We start from the raw sequence: 17,240 nt of genomic DNA on the forward strand, positions 1-17,240 counted from the left end.
GTCAACAGCTTGGTTTCTATATAGCTTGTTTTTTCCTTTTCTGGAGTTACTGATGTGTAACAAAACCCATCCTTTGGACTAAGGGATAGCCTTCATGTTTATAGTTATTCACCGGATCTCTGATTTTAATAATAAATGTCTGGTAAGTTCCTGACTTAGTTCTGCCATAACAAAAAATCGTTGCTGTGATAAATCTCACTAGTCAGGTTTGTAGGAATAAAGCTTTCTGCTTCAAGAACTGACTGAGAAAAGCATTGTTGCCTGCAATGAAATGAGAGAAAATTTTATTTCCTTAAGGAAAAAAATCGGGGGGTAAAAAGCGTTTACCTGACACTAGCTCTTTTCCCTGGGATGTTGTGGTATAAGATAAGGAATTTTATGAAGTTCATACGCTGAGTAAATGGCTTAGACTCTAACAGACTGTAGATCTAGGAAAACCTTTTTTTCTAGAATGATTATCAGCCCTACGTGGTATAGCAAAGGCTGTGCTGTCAAGTGAAATAATAGAGTAGTTCTTCCTTCTCCTTATCCATTTGTTCTTGGCTGCGCTTCTTCTTTTCCTTCTTGGCGGGTGGGCTGGAGCGGAACATCAGCCTCCTGCCAGTCTGCAGAGAAAGCAGAGGCCGTGCACATCAGTGCTGTGCTGAGCAGCATCTCTGAGCCCCGCGGCTCCTGCTACAGCTGCTTCACGCTGTGGGGCTCTCCTGCTGCCTGGAGCCATGGGCCTGTGCTGGCTGCTTTCTAGGCAGGCTTGAGTGTGTCTGTTCAGCGTGGTTTTTCTATTAAGTATAAGCATCAAGCACCTGAAGACGATCCGTGTGCTAGTACTTCAGCTTCTATAAAGTACTGTAGAAGATGTTTCTGCAGCTGTTTTCTGACTAAAACCTTTCTGTACTGCAAGAGGGTGGAAGGTTGGAATCTGAGGGAATACCTGAGGGAGCCTGCAGAACTATTTTATGTTGAGTAAAGGGGCCAGGACTCATGGTACCTGTTCGTGGTCACCCGTCCTGTCACCAGCTTGGTGTGTGACAGAGATGGGCTGCCCTCACGGTCACCTTGACCTGTGAAATGTGCTCGCTTGGTGTGCAGCAGGAGCCATGGCCTGCGGTTCTGCACGTACCTCTGAGGGGGGAAGTCTCGGTTTGTTGTGATGAGGACCATGCAACAAAAGGTATGGCTTGGTGATACAGCTGAGCTGGTCTAGGGGCTTGCTGCTTGTGCAGGGTGTCCTGCTGCTGCCTTGTTCCTCCTTTGTTGATTTTCCTACCCATTTTTTTTTTTTTTAATATTGCCAGGTTATCAAGTTGAAATGAGCTCAATGAGAAAATTAGCAAGAACCGGAGAGGACCATTTGGTCAAGTCATAAGAATGGGTGGACAGTAGAAGGACACAGAACTGGAATAACTCAGCACAGCTGCCTTCTGTCAGTTGTTTAACTTACATGAATCCTGTAAACTGGCCTACACCTGAGTGTGGGTGTCATCCCCACGCAGCTGTGGAGGCCTCCTTGTAACAGCTCTTCCCTTGTACCTTAATGGTACCCGCAGCTTCTCTGAGGTGGGCTATGGAGACAAGATGTTCCTATGGATTACTGCACTGACCTTTATTTTTATGGTTGCCTGTGCTCTTTCAAGGGCCCGTTGCAATCTTTCCTCCTGCAGCTTCTTCTGTTGCTTTAGCTTTTCCTCTCTGAGCCTTTTGAAGGGAATGAAAAAAGGATTTAAACGTACACAGCTACACAGAGTACGCTTTTGACATACATGTTGTCTAACAGTGTAAGTGCAATGGAGTGTGGAGGTTGAGTATAGACAACGTTGGATTTTAAATGATCTTTGAATGGTTTTTTTTGGCATGGGGGGTGTGGAGGCAGGGGCAGGGGTTGGTCAGATTCCTTCCTGGGTTCCTCTCTTCCATCCCCAGAGAGCACTATGTGTGTGTCTTCTTTCTTTTGTCAGTTAAGAGTGCAAAATCATTCACAGCACATCAGGAAGAAGTATCGCACCCTTTCTACTACAAAGGTGAAGAAAAATGCAGAGAAAGAAACTAAGTAGGAGCAAAATGTCAGTGTTCTGGCTTTAAATGCTCGAGCTATTTTCTCTTCTGATTAATCTGGTTCACCTGGGGACAGCCAGATACAGCCAGCTCTCCAATTACTTCTCTGCTGTTTGCAAGGGGAACTTTCAGGTGGGTAACTGAAGCAATAGCAACATCTCAAAACCTGAATTTATTGTGTTAACTAGCTACTATTTCAATTAAAAAGCACAAATTAAATTTAGAGTTCTTTAGAAGAAACATTTGGAAACTGGTGTTGCTGCCAAGTGCCCTTATGTACTTATACGGAGGATTAATTTTCTATTCAATTACTTTAAATATTGTTAATGCAAATTGTCTTCTTAAAACTATAGTTCTCATCAAATTTGCTCAGACAACTTTTTTATCTTTTCTTTTTCTAGATTTTGCCTTTCAGTTCAGGACACAGGCACCTTCCAGGTCTTTTCTAACATAGCTGTGGGCTGCTGCTTGCCGGTGAAGAGTTGTGAGTACTGTGAATTTGAAGCAATACAGGAGTAAAATGGGATCCATTGGTCACCTGGGCAGTCAGATTACTGTTACAGTTTCCAGGGTTGATTTGACAAATTTAGTTCTTTCAGTGGTTTTGCTGTTGATCCTCAGTGTTTAAAAAATAGAGGCCCTGTTTCCAGAGGGTCTTGTCTTACCTTATCCTCCGTTCCTTTTCTTTGGCTTTCTCAATCTGTGCTATCTTTTCTGGTGGGACTCTCTCCAGGTTGTCCAGTAAATCATTGAGCTGTTTTTCTATCGCTGCTAGCATCTGCAGTGTCGGCAGGTTTGCCTCATTGTCTCCAATGCACTGGCTGTAGACCTCCTGCACCTTTTTGTTCAAGCTTGTGAGCATTTTGTCCTAGGGATAAGAGGAGATAAGGTGAGATGCACCAGTGAGCGTCTGTCCAGTAGAAACACCACATCCCTTCAAAAGAATAGAAAAGGAAATCAGTAGATTTCAATTCCCTCAACAAAACTCAGTTGTTTGCTTCTCAATTTGCTTTGCAGTGCCTGGGTGGATGGCTGTATCCAGCCGTTCTTTTGTTGGCCTCCTCATCCCAGCTTTGCTGTGGCCTGGGCCAGGTTGCAGCAGCCTGGGTGCCTGTCTGGGTCCTCGTCCCACCTCACAGTAGCCGCGTGGTGTGAGCACGTTTGTCCCAGTTTGCTGGCTCTGCAATGCCCCAAATCTGCCCTAGCTGCAGTTCCACCGCTGAGAAAAATGCTGATCCCAGCCCTCTGTCACTTTTTACCCAGGATGATTACGGTCAGTGGAGAGGAACTGCTCATTGCCATGCTCTCCCACCTTGCCTTGATCTCAAGGAGTACCTGGACATCAGCATTGTGTTCTTCAGAAGAAAAGACTTGAACTCTGTGCTTCAGATCTGCTGCCCTCTCTTCTTCTTTGGCGATGGCGGATTTGAGGTTGACCATATCCTGCTTCAGCTGTCCTATCTCTTGCTCCCTAGGCCAGAAGAGAAGGGAGGTATTTTGAAAAAGGAATCTCAGAACCCCTTGGCTGCTCTTCTGCTTTCCAGCCCAGGACCATCCCTCCCGCTGCCGGCAGATGGAGGTAACACTGCATGCCAGTTCTGGACAGCTTGCACTGTAGCTCTGAGAGCAGAGAGCTTTGGATTTTCTGGAATAACAGTTATTGTGTCGGTGTGGGGGAGGGAGAAGTAGCATAGCTAAATAACACTCAAGAATTTCTAATGAGTCAATGCAGGAAGTAGATTGCATTTAAAAACATTCACAAGGGGTTAAGGTGCACTGCAAATGGGAATAGGTGTGCCTACCTGCCATATAAATACCGTGCTGCAATTACATTCGGGTTCCCTGCTGGCTTCCTCTGGGAAGGGTCTGCATTGAGTCAAAACAGATGCTGGTCTGGATCGCTCCAGGTTCCTTGTTTCTTGCTTTGATCTTTCCTTATGAGAATTACATGATACTTCCTGGCGTGTGTACCCCACAGAATGCTAAGTGCATCAGTTCCCCAGCCGGTGCCTTGAGGACTGTGCAGCCTGGTGGGAAGGTGCTAGTAGATGGGGGGGTCACTTGTGTTTGAAAGCTGGGGCACAGGGGACCCCATTCCCATCACTCACAGAATCGCAGGATCACACTTACGTCCTTTGGTGTGTGGTGATGAAAGTGTTTTGGAGCTCATCCAAACATTCCTCTATCTCCTGGGAATTCTGGATGAAGGACAAGTTCTCTTCCTCCATCTCCGTGAAAATAGACAGCAGTTGTTGGGGATCAGTAAAATATAGCTCAGGCTCCTGGAGAGGAAAACACGTGATGAGCTTTTGCCCTTTCCTAGCTTCTTTTCCATTGTGCTACATGGAGGGTTGTCTACAACTGGTGTCATCTGCCAGGAGGTGTTATGGCGTTATTTTACAAACAGCACAGCATACACAGAGTGAGGGCAAGAACTTGTACCTGTGCCAAAAAATTCACACTGGAAAGACTTTTCTTCCATTCAGAAAGAAAGCATTCATTAAGCATTATTAAGGAGTTATTTGTGGCTCCCCCCAGCAGGGCAGCCAGGCATGATCCCCAAATATGACTATGTTCCCTTAAAAAAAAAAAAAAAAAAAAGTTAGGGGAAACTACCAAGTAGACCCTGCCCTAGGTTAAAGAAGTTTTGCTGCTCAGCGGAGTGGCTCTCTGGTTTCTTATGGCAGTGTGGGCTAGAGGGGCTGTGGCAACAAAAAGCTGAGTGTTTTGCGCCCAATTCTGAGCATTGATTTTTGACTCCTGAAACCTTCTGTCTCTTTCTTTTCTCTAGGACCAGGTCTGTCTCTGAAGCCTTGCCTTTTTATGGAGAAGGTTTATGTGATTTGTTATCTGCAGCCAAAGTGATGAACTCAAGAAAAGAGGGAGGTAAGGCTTACTTGGTTAGAATGGCAAGACTTACAAAAAGTCTGTGTGCCTTATAGCACTGGCTGACTTGGGGTGGCGATGCTGTTAGTTTTGCTTTAATTTCATTCAACCGGTATAAAATAGGGGAAGCTCTTATTTCAGTTTTTGCACAGATGGTACAAAACAGGCATGAACTGAAATAAAGGGAGTGAAGAGCTTTGACAGCTGGGGCTGAATAAGTGCTCTTGCATGTAGAGAGGTACCTGGCTGTCCACATACAAATGTCTCCTACTTTCCTGCCAGGTGTTTAGCTTGACACTACCTCAGTAGCTGCACCAAGTTGAATTTTGGGGAGTAAAAAGTGATGCAAACATCTGAGTGAGAAAATTTCAGTTTTGGACATAAAATGATAACTTTCCTAATCTCAAAACCTCCTGTTGTGACATCTCGTATCTTGTTGTGGGTTGGCAAGCTTTGAAGCGATGGTGGGTTTTTGGAAAGCAGAGGAGGAAAGTTATATGAAGATACTTATAATGAAGGTTGCTAAAACCATGAATGTTTATGAATATATAAACATACATTTATAACTAGTGGCCACAATAACACCTCAACCCCATAATGAATGGTTAGAAGGTGAGAGAAATTAATAACATCAATAAATGACACAGGACAAAGTGTAAATATTTCAGTATAAAGACTTCTGACCTCATCTTCTTCGTCTGAGCAGGTTTCGCTGTCTCGCTCTTCCAGGGAACTTCTGAAAAAGCATTTTGTGTATCAGGCCCTTAGAGAAATGACAGCTCAAAGGAGACCTTGTTAGTATACTATGAACATGGCAACTAGCCAACACTGACACCTGCAAACAACATCTAGTTTCAGCTGCAGGTAGCCGGCAGCTTCCCTTTCCGTTGTGTTGGCTGTTTGCTCCTGAATACTCCTTTGAACATTTGCAGGTTTGCCCCCCATTTGTCTGTGGGCTACTTGGGGGTCAGTAGAAGCTAGAGGTCACACCAAGGTGCACTGTAGAAACTGCGTCTGTCCTCAGACAAGATGGTTTTTGAGCTGCTTCAGGCTCTGCTGGCCAGTGGGGTGAGGACTCAACAGATGAGCCTGACCTGAGGGTGTTGATCCAAATGCCTGTAAATGTGGTGGGAAGCTGGGCTCTTGCGTAATGAGAAGGCTGAGGCAAAAGACTTGTTAAAAAGACTCAGCAGCACAGTAAGTGTAGAGAAAGCTTTGTGCTCTGTGTGGAGTGAGCTACTGCTCCCGAACAACATGCTGTGGCCACCACAGGAGTCTGCAGCTTCTACTTGCCCTTGGAGAAGGCTGTTAAGTGCTGCTTCTGCACAGCCATATGCCATTTACCAGCAATGCAGTCTCTTTCTTCCCTGCTCAGCCCCAGGGATGAGCCTGCGCTGCAAAAGCAAGGCAAGAGGAGCCTCTCTGGCACTGGCAGCTGTCTGCTCATTGCCTTCATTTGCACCTATTGCCCTGGGGCCATGGGAGGGGTGAAAAACCTCAGTTTGCATCATTTTAGTGCCAGCCCCGCTTGTGCACGCATTGTTTCTGCCACGTGGCAGCAGCCCAGTAATTGCAGTGGCTTCACAAGGGGTGGCACAAAGCAGCCCTGCTTGGGAGGGCCTGGCACCTGCAGTGCTCTGAGGGGAGGCTGAGGAGCTGGCCCTGCAGGTGGAGACTTGGCTTAAACTCTACTGATAACCAGGTGTTTTTTGGTCTCAGGCTATACAATCACCGCGAACCCATGCTTTGCATTTCCAGGCAACTGTTTAATTTGCCTTCCAAAAAAAAAAAAAAAGGAGTGGGCCTTGCTTGTCTCTTACTATCAGCTGCCCTCCGCTGCTCAGTCTGGGCCTGCCCACTTTATGGAAGCCTCTTACTGAAAGCATGTGGTCAGTGCAATATGGACCTCGTTGATGGGATCGATGTGACCAACAGTGGGACCCAGTAACCCAGCCACAAACTGGCCACGGAGAAGCTTTGCTCCAGGACAGTGCCCAAGGTCTATGATTCCTCCTGGGGTCACCTTTGGGCCCAAACCCTGGGCAGGCTCTTAGCAGAGGATTTGGGGACGGAGCTCTTTCGGGGTAGGTGTACAGGTACTGAGTTGCACATCTTTGGAACATCTGATATGTTGATTCGTTCCAATAAGACCCAGACCTATGCATGCTGAGAGCAAAGGTGAGGAGTAGGCTTTCTCTATCCTGACTCCCAGTTGAGCGTTCTCTGTATTATTTAACTCTGTTGTTCTCGTTGTCTTGCACTTACGTTTTTTTTGTTGAGAGAGGCTTCAGGAGGCTTTTGAGCTGTGGCCTGATCTCACGTAATAGCCTTAAATTCAAACTTTCTGCAGACAGCAGAGAACTTGGCGCATCTGTATAACCTGTAGTGTACGGACAGGCAGCATTAATCCTAGCTGTCAGGTCTGGGCCTGGACACAAGAAGGGGTGTAGACTTAAAGCATGGAGCTGTCCTGGTGAAGAGTGGGCAGCTCTTCCATGGCACTTACCCTCCTCTGCAGCAGTAGGAGGGGAGGCACTTCCTTTGTTAGCTTTGGAGGCTGTTTTCAACTGCTTTGTGTTCTTTTTCACGCGTTCCTCCTGCCACTCTTTTGGAGATAGCTGATAGAGGAAGTCCTTGTAGATCTTGTACTCTTGCAGAGTATTCTCAAATCTGGATATGTCACTGGAGTGAGAGAAGTGGGCAACGTGTTAGCAAGAAGGAAAGTCCCTGTTGAGCAGGTTCTTTCTAACTCTTGACAGTCAGCTCCACTCAGAAAACGGACAAGAAGGCACATGTCCTTGTGGACACACAAAGACAAATGCAAACCTCTCCTGCATGTGCTCGCTATGGTTCCTCATGTGAAATCCCTCTGGTCACATCTCTGTGGCCAGACCCCTTCTGTGGCACTGGGCTTACTAATATAGGAAAAATACTAGAAAAGTTTGTCTAAGTGACTGGCATCTGGCCAGCCTGAAAAACAGGCAGACAAGTTCAGATCTAATTGCACATGTCCAGAGAGAGTTACCTGATGTCAAAGCAGCAGCATTTTACCCACATCTCCAGCAGAGTCTTGAAATCTGAGCAGCAGGCCTTGCAGCTTAGTTTTCATATCTGTCAACTCTGCAAGGCCTGTGCAGCTAGAAGGGAGTGAACAGAGATCTCCCTCATCCACGTGTCTCCAGTAGGAGTGGTGACTTGCTGCCATTTGCAGCTTTGCCAGTGTCAAAATACACTGATGAATGTCAAAATACACTCTGATGGTGTCAATTGAGATGAAGAGGCAGAGAAGTACATTTAGAAGAAAAGAAATGCTTCCATTTTGCTGTCTTGTCCCACCCAAACTTCAGCCCCTGTGCCTTGGCTTGGGAAGCCAGCAGAGAGCACCCATGCTCTGCAGGTATCTCCAGGGGTTTAATGTGGCCCGTGTCACCTTTGGTGTGGAAGACGGAAGCGGTGAGATTAAAGGACCTGACCTGGCTCTGAGCTCAGTGTGAGCAAACATCTAGAAGGGACATTACAATAAAGCAGTCAAGTTACCTTCATTAAACATCTGTGTGTTACTTCAGAAGGGCTCAACAGATGCACGTGATGAGGTATTGTGCCTTGGCTGGCAGGTGATAACTTGTTCAGCTCTTTTACTTTCCCCCAAGTATCTGTCGCCTCAGGAAAGAAATACCTGCTCCCTGCACGCTGCCCATAGGAGGGAGCATGGCAGCATTTAACAAAATGAGTAATTAATGTATTACCAAGTGCTCCTGCTGCCTCTAAAAAAGCTCAGTCTTTCAGTCAGTGAATCAAACCCCAAGCCACATTCTTAGCTTTGGTGCCAAATAATAGCATTTTTACTTGAAAAATGAATACAAATCTTGCCAGCTCCACTTGTCATGGGAATTATCATTTTTAAAGAAACTATTAAAATGCCTTGCTGTAGTTTTATTTGTTTTTAATCTGAGACTAGGCATTTCATTTTGGTTTTAGATTAGTTCTTTTTTTAAAATACTGTTAAACTTGTTAAACTGTTTGTTGTGGTTTAACCCGGCTGGCAGCTAAACACCACACAGCCGTTCGCTCACCCTCCCCCCTCCCTCTCTGGGATGGGGGGAGAGAAACGGGAAAGTGAAGCCTGTGAGTTGAGATAAAGACAGTTTATTAAGACAGGAAAATAATAATAACAATAATAATAATAATAGTGATAATGATAATAGTATTAACAATAATAATGTGTAAGAAACAAGTGATGCACAATGCAATTGCTCACCACCCGCTGACCGATGCCCAGCCTATCCCCGAGCAGCCGGCCCCCCCCACCCCGGCCAGCCACCCCTATATATTGTTTAGCATGACGTCAGATGGTATGGAATACCCCTTTGGCCAGTTTGGGTCAGCTGTCCTGGGTCTGTCCCCTCCCAGCTCCTGCTGCACCCCCAGCCTGCTCGCTGGCAGGACAGAGCAAGAAGCCGAAAAGTCCTTGGCCTGGTGTAAACACTGCTCTGCAACAATTAAAACATCAGCATGTTATCAGCGCTCTTCTCATCCTAATCCAAAACATAGCACCCTACCAGCTACTATGAGCTACTTAACTCTGTCCTAACTGGAACCAGGACACTGTTAAATTGTTTTAGAGAACAAAATCAGCATCTGGAAAACAAAAGCTCTAACATTTTGTCTAGAAATCACTGAAATCTTTTGACTTTTAAAAATAATGTTTTTTGAACTTTTCTCCCCCCTAAGGACTGTAAAGGGTATAGTGCTGTAGGGACTGTTAAAGGCTGAGCAAGAATAACGTGCTGCTCTTACCTTTGGAGGTTGTTTATTTGGGAATTGATCATCTGGATCTCTGTTATTTTCTTTGTCTTTGCTGCAGATTCTTTTTCAGCACTAGAATGCATCAACATAAGCCATGAAACAATTTAGCGATAAGCAGGCAGTGAGCTGTGATGCATATGAAACAGATCAAAGATGGGGAGGAATCCTAGAAATGTTTTGTTTTTTTTTTTTTTTTTAATGGTACAGATGTACCGCAAGTGACACTTTAATCCTGGCTGAAGGCCCCACTTGCCTTGGTAAAGGGTTTGTGGTCAAGGTCAAGGTGTCCCTACTTTGGCTGCTGCTGAGCATCACTTGCTGCTGTACTTTTATGATACCTGTAATGGGACAAAGTGCCCATCTTGCCTCTCTTAGGGAACTGTTCCTGCTGTGATGGGTTGGGGAGAAGAATCTGCCCATTGTAGGGGTGTTGTGAGAAGAACGGAAGTGGTGGGGACAACATTATGTTCTTCACTGCAGCCAAATTTTTGCAACAAGGGGAGAAAATGCTACCGGGACTGTAACTCTGGGAAAACCCAGACACACAGAATTTGAGGTTGGATGCTAGCCCAAACCCTCTGGGGAGGTCAAGGAAAAAACCTTCTGTCCTGTGCAGAAGAGTATATGTGTGGTTCCCTCAACGTCCTTTACATTTTCAGGGCTTGAACGGAATTTTTGTGGTTCTCCTTCAGGAACTCATCAAACATGGCAACATCCTTCTCCAGGCGGTGTTCAGCCTTTTCCAGCTTTTTTTCCTCTTTCTTTGCTATGTTCTCTATCCTTTGAATCTCCTCTCTCTTCACTGCCATGGCATACTGAAATGAACCCAAAAGGCAAATCGGTTAGTATTAGTGGTGTGTTGTTTTGGCTTTGTTCTTGGTTACCTTTTTGCCTTCTAGTTGTTGGCAGAGAGGGTAAGGATTTCAAACCAAGATATGTCTTAGTGCAAATGAGGTACACAGAGGCCAGGAGATGTTTCAGAAATAACATGTAAGTGGTGAAACTGAAGGCAGAATCAAGAAGTCCCAGCACTGAATTAACTCCTAGCTGATAAAGATTGATTCAATGGTGTTTTAGTAAAACAATAGGGGTAAATAATGGGGATATTCCCGCATGGCTCCCATATTTTGATTTCATAATGGCTCCCAGGTATAAACTACATATGGTGCAGCAGAAGCCAAAAGGTCAGTGTATCTGCGCATCTTGTAAATGAAGAGGAAATAGTTGGATGGCTGCCACTGGGTGGTGTGAGTGACCTATGTTCACTTCTTAGTTGTGGATTGCTGGCCTATGTATGGATTATGAGCCTCCAACACAGGGCTTGGACAATCAGTTCATGAGGTCTCGTTTATGCCCTACTAGCGTAACCTCTATGCGATGGATCTCATTATGGGGGGAAAAAAGCAACACAGGGAAGAATAATTAAATGAACAGAGAACAACATCCTTAAAGAAAGCCAAGTACCTCAAGTAAAAATATTTCTCTTCTGTCATTTATGTAGTCGCGGAAGGTCTCCTTTTCTAATGGGTAATCTGAAACAAAGACAAAAAGTTCATCAAAACTGGGGGGGGAAACATGGTCATGCAAAGAACAGTGAATATGGTGGCTGCTGTGAGCATGAATGTGCTTGGCACTGAAGGCAGCAATACCAATTATTTTATTACTATTTTGACATCAGTTAGGCTCAGTTGGCAAAGCTATTCCCCATGTTAGAGGCAGGAAGTTTAGGGTCATGTCTACTAAGCTGACCTAAATGTGAATTTTAGTGGAAATGTCTCCATGACACGAGGTCCAGCAAACTCTCAGCTGTCTTCTGTGCTGCTTCCCAGGACTCCCAGCTACTGTTGTGGCCACAGGGGATGGCGGAACCCCGGATGCTGTGGTGGTGGTGACACCTCCTGCGTATGTAAATGCATGAGATGGAGACAGCCTGGCCACACAGCGGCTGGCAAGATGCAGCAGATAACTATCATGTCTGCAAGAAGAGCTCACCGAAGTCAGCTAGAGCTAACTGCTAGTCCCATCCCCTGTGTGACTTTTGATGTAGTCTGCTATCCAGCTGAGCAGCACTGCTACAAAGACAGTAACTGTTCCCTACCTTTTTTAATGGCTATCTTCCACGAAAGACACTCCTGAAGAGCTTTCAGTCTTTCTTCATCTGTTGCCTGTTTTCTGTTTTCTTCCTCCTCCTCCTTTTGCAGAGCTTTCCTGAACCCTTTTTGCTTTGCTTTTACTTTAGTGGAGTATGTCATTTTCTCATGGATTTTCATGGTCTTCATCTTTTCACGTTCCTGTGAGGAGGAGTCAGTTATGCGGACAGCTTGATAATGTGTTTTGTCTTCTGTGGTTTTTAATGACATCAGTGGTTATTCACAGTCTAGAAATTTGCAGCAACTGATACCCTGCTGATGCCTGTTTGCCTGGTTTATCTGACTGATCTCAGTGATACCCTCTCTTGGTGCAACCAAAACACTGTTTCTTTTCTTAGCATTTGTTCTCATTAGTTTGTTGACTTTGCGTTCTGCATCCAGCCACCAGCTGTGACAGCTGGTACCCACTCAGTGTCCTCATTTTTCCTTCCTGGGTTATTCCTGGGACAGAATGGAAATTGTCAGAGATTCATCCTTCCCCTATTCAAAGGGTACAGGACAGCCCACATTCAGTTACCACCTCAGCCAGCCTTCACACAGGCATGTAAACCCTCAAGTTTGAATTGAGGGTCTCTCTTCAAACCCTCTTTAAAGCTTTGGTCTGAAGTCTGTAATTCATTGCTCCCTCCTCAGTGTGGGTCTGGGTTAGGCTGAGGACATCACGCAGCAGACATCCTTAGTGCACTTCCTGCTAGGCCCTTCCCCATACTTACATAGTGATATTGAACCCAAGCTCAACCCAGACTATCAGTCATCAGTCGGTGAGGTGAGGAGGCTTGCCTAAGCTTGTTTGGAGCCTTCCCTTTGTGATTTAGAAACAAAAAAGACCTCTTGCTTCCACACTACTGCGTGGCTTCTGCAACCACGTCAATGCTCAGGCCTCTCAGAGGCACCATAAGCTCTCCGTGACTTCCCGCCCCCTTGGATCACATGCCCTAGGGAAAATCCACAGTGGAAATAAGGAAGAAAGAGATGTTCCACAGACGCAGCTCTCCGGGCTAGTGCACTAGTGACCAGCAAGCTTATGTTCACATCTGCCCTTGGTAAAGGTAATCTTTCATCATGGACCTCAGTGGGCTTGTAGCTGATTTGGGGGAATCTCAGCTGAATATGGCAGGTGTTGTTTCTCTCACGCAGTAGATTTTGGTCTTACTTTGTATTAGTTGGTTGCCTCCCCTAGTGAGCCCCTTCTATACACACTGGTGTAAAACATGTGTACGTACCGCCTTAGCCTTTTTTCTTTCCTTGTCCCTTATTAAGAAAACATCAAGATCCGGAGGAATTGTAAAAGGATTTTTCATTGGGTTTTCTTCACCCTCTTCTGGGAATTCTGCAAGAAATAGACAAGGATGTAGAAGGTGCAAGGCAGAACATCAGGACCTAGTGCAAAGGGACACTGCTGTGTTGCACCGCAGCAGCACATCTCCTGATCAGAGACAATGTATGCCTCTGGCTGGTGACAGCTGACTGCCTACTTTAACTTTGAACATTAGCATTTAACAATCCCACTCCAAGATTAGGAGCCCCAGTATAACAAGTGTCAATTGTTTGGACCTTCTCCAGCTCTCTTGTGACTGGTAGGCACATAGTCCTCTCAGGAGGGGTACTTGGAAAAGTATTATACATAGGTCATTCCTATTAATATAAATATAAGCTTTTAGTTAATTGTCAAAGCCTCAAAATAATTGGTTTATCTGGAAATCAGGAAGGCTTTAGCCAGACCCAAGTCTGAAGAGCAGAATGCTTTTTGCCCCTGTGCAGGGAGACTCTGGTTCACAATTTAATACTGTGATATAAAGTCAGCCTGGGTAAATGCTCAAGGTAAAATCAGTGTCTGAGAGACCAAGAAAAACTCAGGAAGGACCTCAGATCTTGGCTGTACTAGGAGATCTATCAGAGACCAGACTGATTCCTTTGCTCTTCTCTGAGGAGCTGTTGGTGGCAGAGCAAGAGCTGTGTTCCCTTACAGTCCATCTTCCCATTTCCAAACCTTGTTTACTGAAGTGTTTGTTCACTGTTTTCCTCAGGCAGAACTTTTGCTGAAGCTTTTGGGAGTCTGTCTAACCTGATCATGGGCAGAAGAGTATGAACACAGACCTCTCCTTTGACCTAACAACAAAAAGCTGCCAGAGCGTCATGACCTTACCTGACAGCACAAGGTATGTTTCCATTCCAGGTTTGGAAGAGAGACTTTCAGAGATTGACTCTTCATGTGGAGATGGCATTGTTGACCCTGGCCCAAAGAAAACCATAAACAAATCGATCAATTGGAACCTGCCAGTAAGTGATGCAGTAAGGTTTTACAGCAGTGACGGCCTAGGGGCTTTCTGGATCTTAACTGCTGAGCCTTTTGCATCGGTGGGAATTAAAAAAAAAAAAAAAAAAAAAAAAGCTTCAGCAAACTGGAAAATGTTTGTGTTCTGACACCAAACAGGAGATGTTGATCCTTGGCTGATGTGAAGGTTGTGTAAAACAAGAGTCCTCCTCACATACACAATGATGGGAAAGCAAAGACAAAACAATTTGGAGACAATAAGCAGCTCGAGTCCCTTGTCTTTTCTTGTTCCATCCACAGCTCCAGTTCTGATCCAAACCCATGCTTTCATCTGCCCATGCTGGTTCACAAGCAACATTTTTACTCCCTAAAGCTCTTACCAGAAATTGCTCCAGTACTGTGGGTTTCTTGTGATAAGGCTGAATGACTGCTGGACAACACAGACATGCTGTAGGGAACTGGTTCGTGTTTAATTTTAGGCTGGCAAACTGTTGAAGATTAGCTTTTTGTTTCTCTGAATCCAACCTCTTTTGTAGTCTTTGCTGTGGGTCCTAGGGGAAAAGACATAATTGTAATGATCTCACTCACAAAGAACAGATAGATCATTGTTACAGTTACCCTGTAATCAACAAAGGCAGCAAGCTGGGTCCAGGGAGGTATTAGTTCAATTGATGTAATTCTGCTGCTGGGACCATTCCTGATCCACAGTGGTATAAGACACAGCAGAAAATATCCTCTTCCGCTTGCACTAGTTTTAAGGCTATTTTAAAGCATCATTATTTGCTCTGAACAGCCTCCAGTTTTCATGTATTTTGAGCTAAACTCATCTGGCCTAATTTCCACGTACGTCCTTGGTGCTTTGTGTTTTTTACTGGCTGTGTTTCTGCAGCTGCCCAATTAGTCTTATTCTTCAGAGGTGTCAAACTTTCAGCATTGATGAGACACAGAGACTGAGGTAGAATTTAAGCTGTTTGAATGCACCCCAAATGTTTTCTCTCTGCTTTTCAGATCCTGAAGTACCTTTTCCAAAAGCATCATTGTCTGTTCACTTAGATTTCATGTCTCTCTGAACCTGGGTGTAACTTCATGGGATTTTTTCTCTAGGGGTCTCCCATCTGTGTCCTGCCACAACATAAACTTTGCTGATGTTGTGAGTTTTGGAGGAAAAACCCATCGGGCCAGGTATAGGAAGGCAGTGTTCAGATGAGTACACTTTGTGAAATACACAGAGCAGTTCTAGCAAACATTCAGCCCTCTCAGTGCATACCTTGGCTTCTGTAATCCCAAAACCTTCTCATAAAAATCTTTTTTTTTCAAGTGGTTGATTACAATTTCTGTTATAGGGAATGGGACTGAAAAGCAGAACTAGACAGAGGATACTGATATGTGGGAAATAATTTGTCAGGGAAGCTCCCTGAGATAAAAAGTGCTTTGTAATACACTTAGCTAAGTATACAAAGCCCTGTTTCTAAGATTAACTTATAAATATTAATTTTATGAAGGTATTTTTGTTTTGAGGATATTGTTTTTGCGGTGGTTGTTTTTTTTAATAGATTGTTTGCACAGCACTTTGGAAATAATGCCAAAAGCTACAGAAGCGCTAGTTGTGCTAATTATAATTATTAAGCTCTATAATGCTAATGAAAAATACTTTGTTACTAGAATCATTTGGCATATATTTCACTGCCTCTGACACTTTTATGTTTCAGTAGCTACACATCAATGTCCAGCAGTATGTGAATCAGAAGATAAGGCATTCATGGCTTTAATCTACTGAAACATTTATTCAGTGATTTTCCAAGCACCAATCTGCTGTGCAAAAAAAAAAAAAATTAAAGCCAAAGTAAACATGCAAACAATTCTAAAAATAATACAATAAAATCCATCCACCATGTTCCCAGAGTATGTGATAAGTGTATGTGCTTTATACTCAAATAATTTAAATGATACCATCACTCACAGAGAAGGCTTGTGCTCACTGGGAAATCGCTTCAAGTTCTGAGCTGTGGGGCAGCTATTGTAGGGACAGATGTGTCCCATTTCCCAGCTGGCACGGAGGAGGAGACCATTAGTGTGTGTGATTTCCCACTGAAACACCCCAGTGCCTCTGCTCGTCTGAGCACGTAGTTATATCCGATGCTGACAAGCAAAGAAAATGCTGTGGCTGCCCTCACCCCTTTATTTTTATGGCTTCTCACCCAAAGGAGACCTCCACTGGGCTTCTCTCCGCAGACGGCCGTGGACGCGGTGCAGCAGACGCGGTGCAGCTCGGCTCCGCTCCGGCTGTTGTCCTTCTGTTTGTGCTGCCATGGGAACCCCTGCGCCTGCTGTCGGGTGGCACCCGGCCCATGCACCGAAGGGATGCCTTGGCCTGGGTTCCCTGCAGCAGGGACAAGTGTCCCTGGCCTGATGGCACAGGGCTGAGCCAGGTGGGTCCTCCCAGGAGGCTTCCCAACACAGGTGCTGCTACGTGCCTCCCGAGCAGGCGGCTCCCTTAAGTACAAACCATCTGTCTGGATGGTAAAGGGAGAAAACTCATCAGGTGTAAAAGGCTCCCCTCCCTTGCTGGGTTTCTTTATTTTGATCCACCTGGCCTGGGGATCAGGCATTTAACCCCATCTCAATGAGCAAAGCAGTGGGTTGAGGAGATGAGAGTTGGAGCCCTGGACTGTGGAAGTGACTGCAATTTTTAGTCATCGTGTGACTTCATCTTTTTTTCTTTTTTCCCTCTGCTTTGGTCTTTCTGTTCACAAGGTCTGAATAGTCTCAGTTCAGGGGGCTGACATGTGGTATGGGTGAATGAACTGTCATTTACTGGATTCTCCCGAAGTCAATAATGCTATAGAAACTCAAATAATTTGAAAGATGATTTGATACTTTATCAGTTGAAAAAAGTAATATGTTTTAAGAAGGAAAAGATCTTTAAATACCATTTTTTTCTTTTTCATCTTTCTGAGAAGACCAAATCAATTCCAAATGGACCATGTTCTTCTCTAGACTCTTTAGATTTTCTATTAATATAATTTCAGCTTTCTGAAATAGCGGTTTCCTTCATTTACAGATAGGTTTCC

General features: G+C 44.8%; 1 protein-coding gene and 1 long non-coding RNA gene across 6 annotated transcripts in view; one reads left to right on the forward strand and one right to left on the reverse strand.

Moving 5' to 3' along the window:
* Positions 1-89: 89 nt before the first annotated feature.
* Positions 90-16,503, reverse strand: CFAP100 (cilia and flagella associated protein 100). 5 transcript variants are annotated; one of them, XM_013195387.3, is made up of 16 exons: positions 16,368-16,503; positions 14,550-14,720; positions 14,041-14,127; positions 13,118-13,224; positions 11,843-12,035; positions 11,209-11,276; positions 10,396-10,559; positions 9,736-9,816; positions 7,445-7,620; positions 7,204-7,318; positions 5,623-5,671; positions 4,183-4,334; positions 3,388-3,523; positions 2,718-2,920; positions 1,602-1,695; positions 90-605 (listed from the first exon to the last, which is right to left on the reverse strand). In XM_013195387.3, exons 2-16 carry the CDS (start codon positions 14,614-14,616, stop codon positions 492-494), a joined length of 1,806 nt encoding a protein of 601 aa, XP_013050841.3. In that variant the 5' UTR covers positions 14,617-14,720; positions 16,368-16,503; the 3' UTR covers positions 90-491. The 5 variants fall into 5 exon arrangements, with proteins under 5 accessions (XP_013050841.3, XP_013050840.3, XP_047926795.2 ...); XM_013195386.3 differs by having other exon boundaries at positions 5,623-5,674; XM_048070838.2 differs by having other exon boundaries at positions 5,623-5,674; positions 7,204-7,620.
* LOC106045067 (uncharacterized) overlaps positions 3,638-17,240 on the forward strand; it is a 33,776-nt gene continuing 20,173 nt past the window's right edge. The window contains exons 1-3 of the long non-coding RNA XR_007165883.2: positions 3,638-4,938; positions 13,922-14,053; positions 14,470-16,598. This is a non-coding gene — a long non-coding RNA (uncharacterized lncRNA). The remainder of the gene's footprint in view (positions 4,939-13,921; positions 14,054-14,469; positions 16,599-17,240) is intronic.

This window comes from Anser cygnoides, chromosome 10, assembly GCF_040182565.1.
Source record: "Anser cygnoides isolate HZ-2024a breed goose chromosome 10, Taihu_goose_T2T_genome, whole genome shotgun sequence".
Taxonomy (NCBI): domain Eukaryota; kingdom Metazoa; phylum Chordata; class Aves; order Anseriformes; family Anatidae; genus Anser; species Anser cygnoides.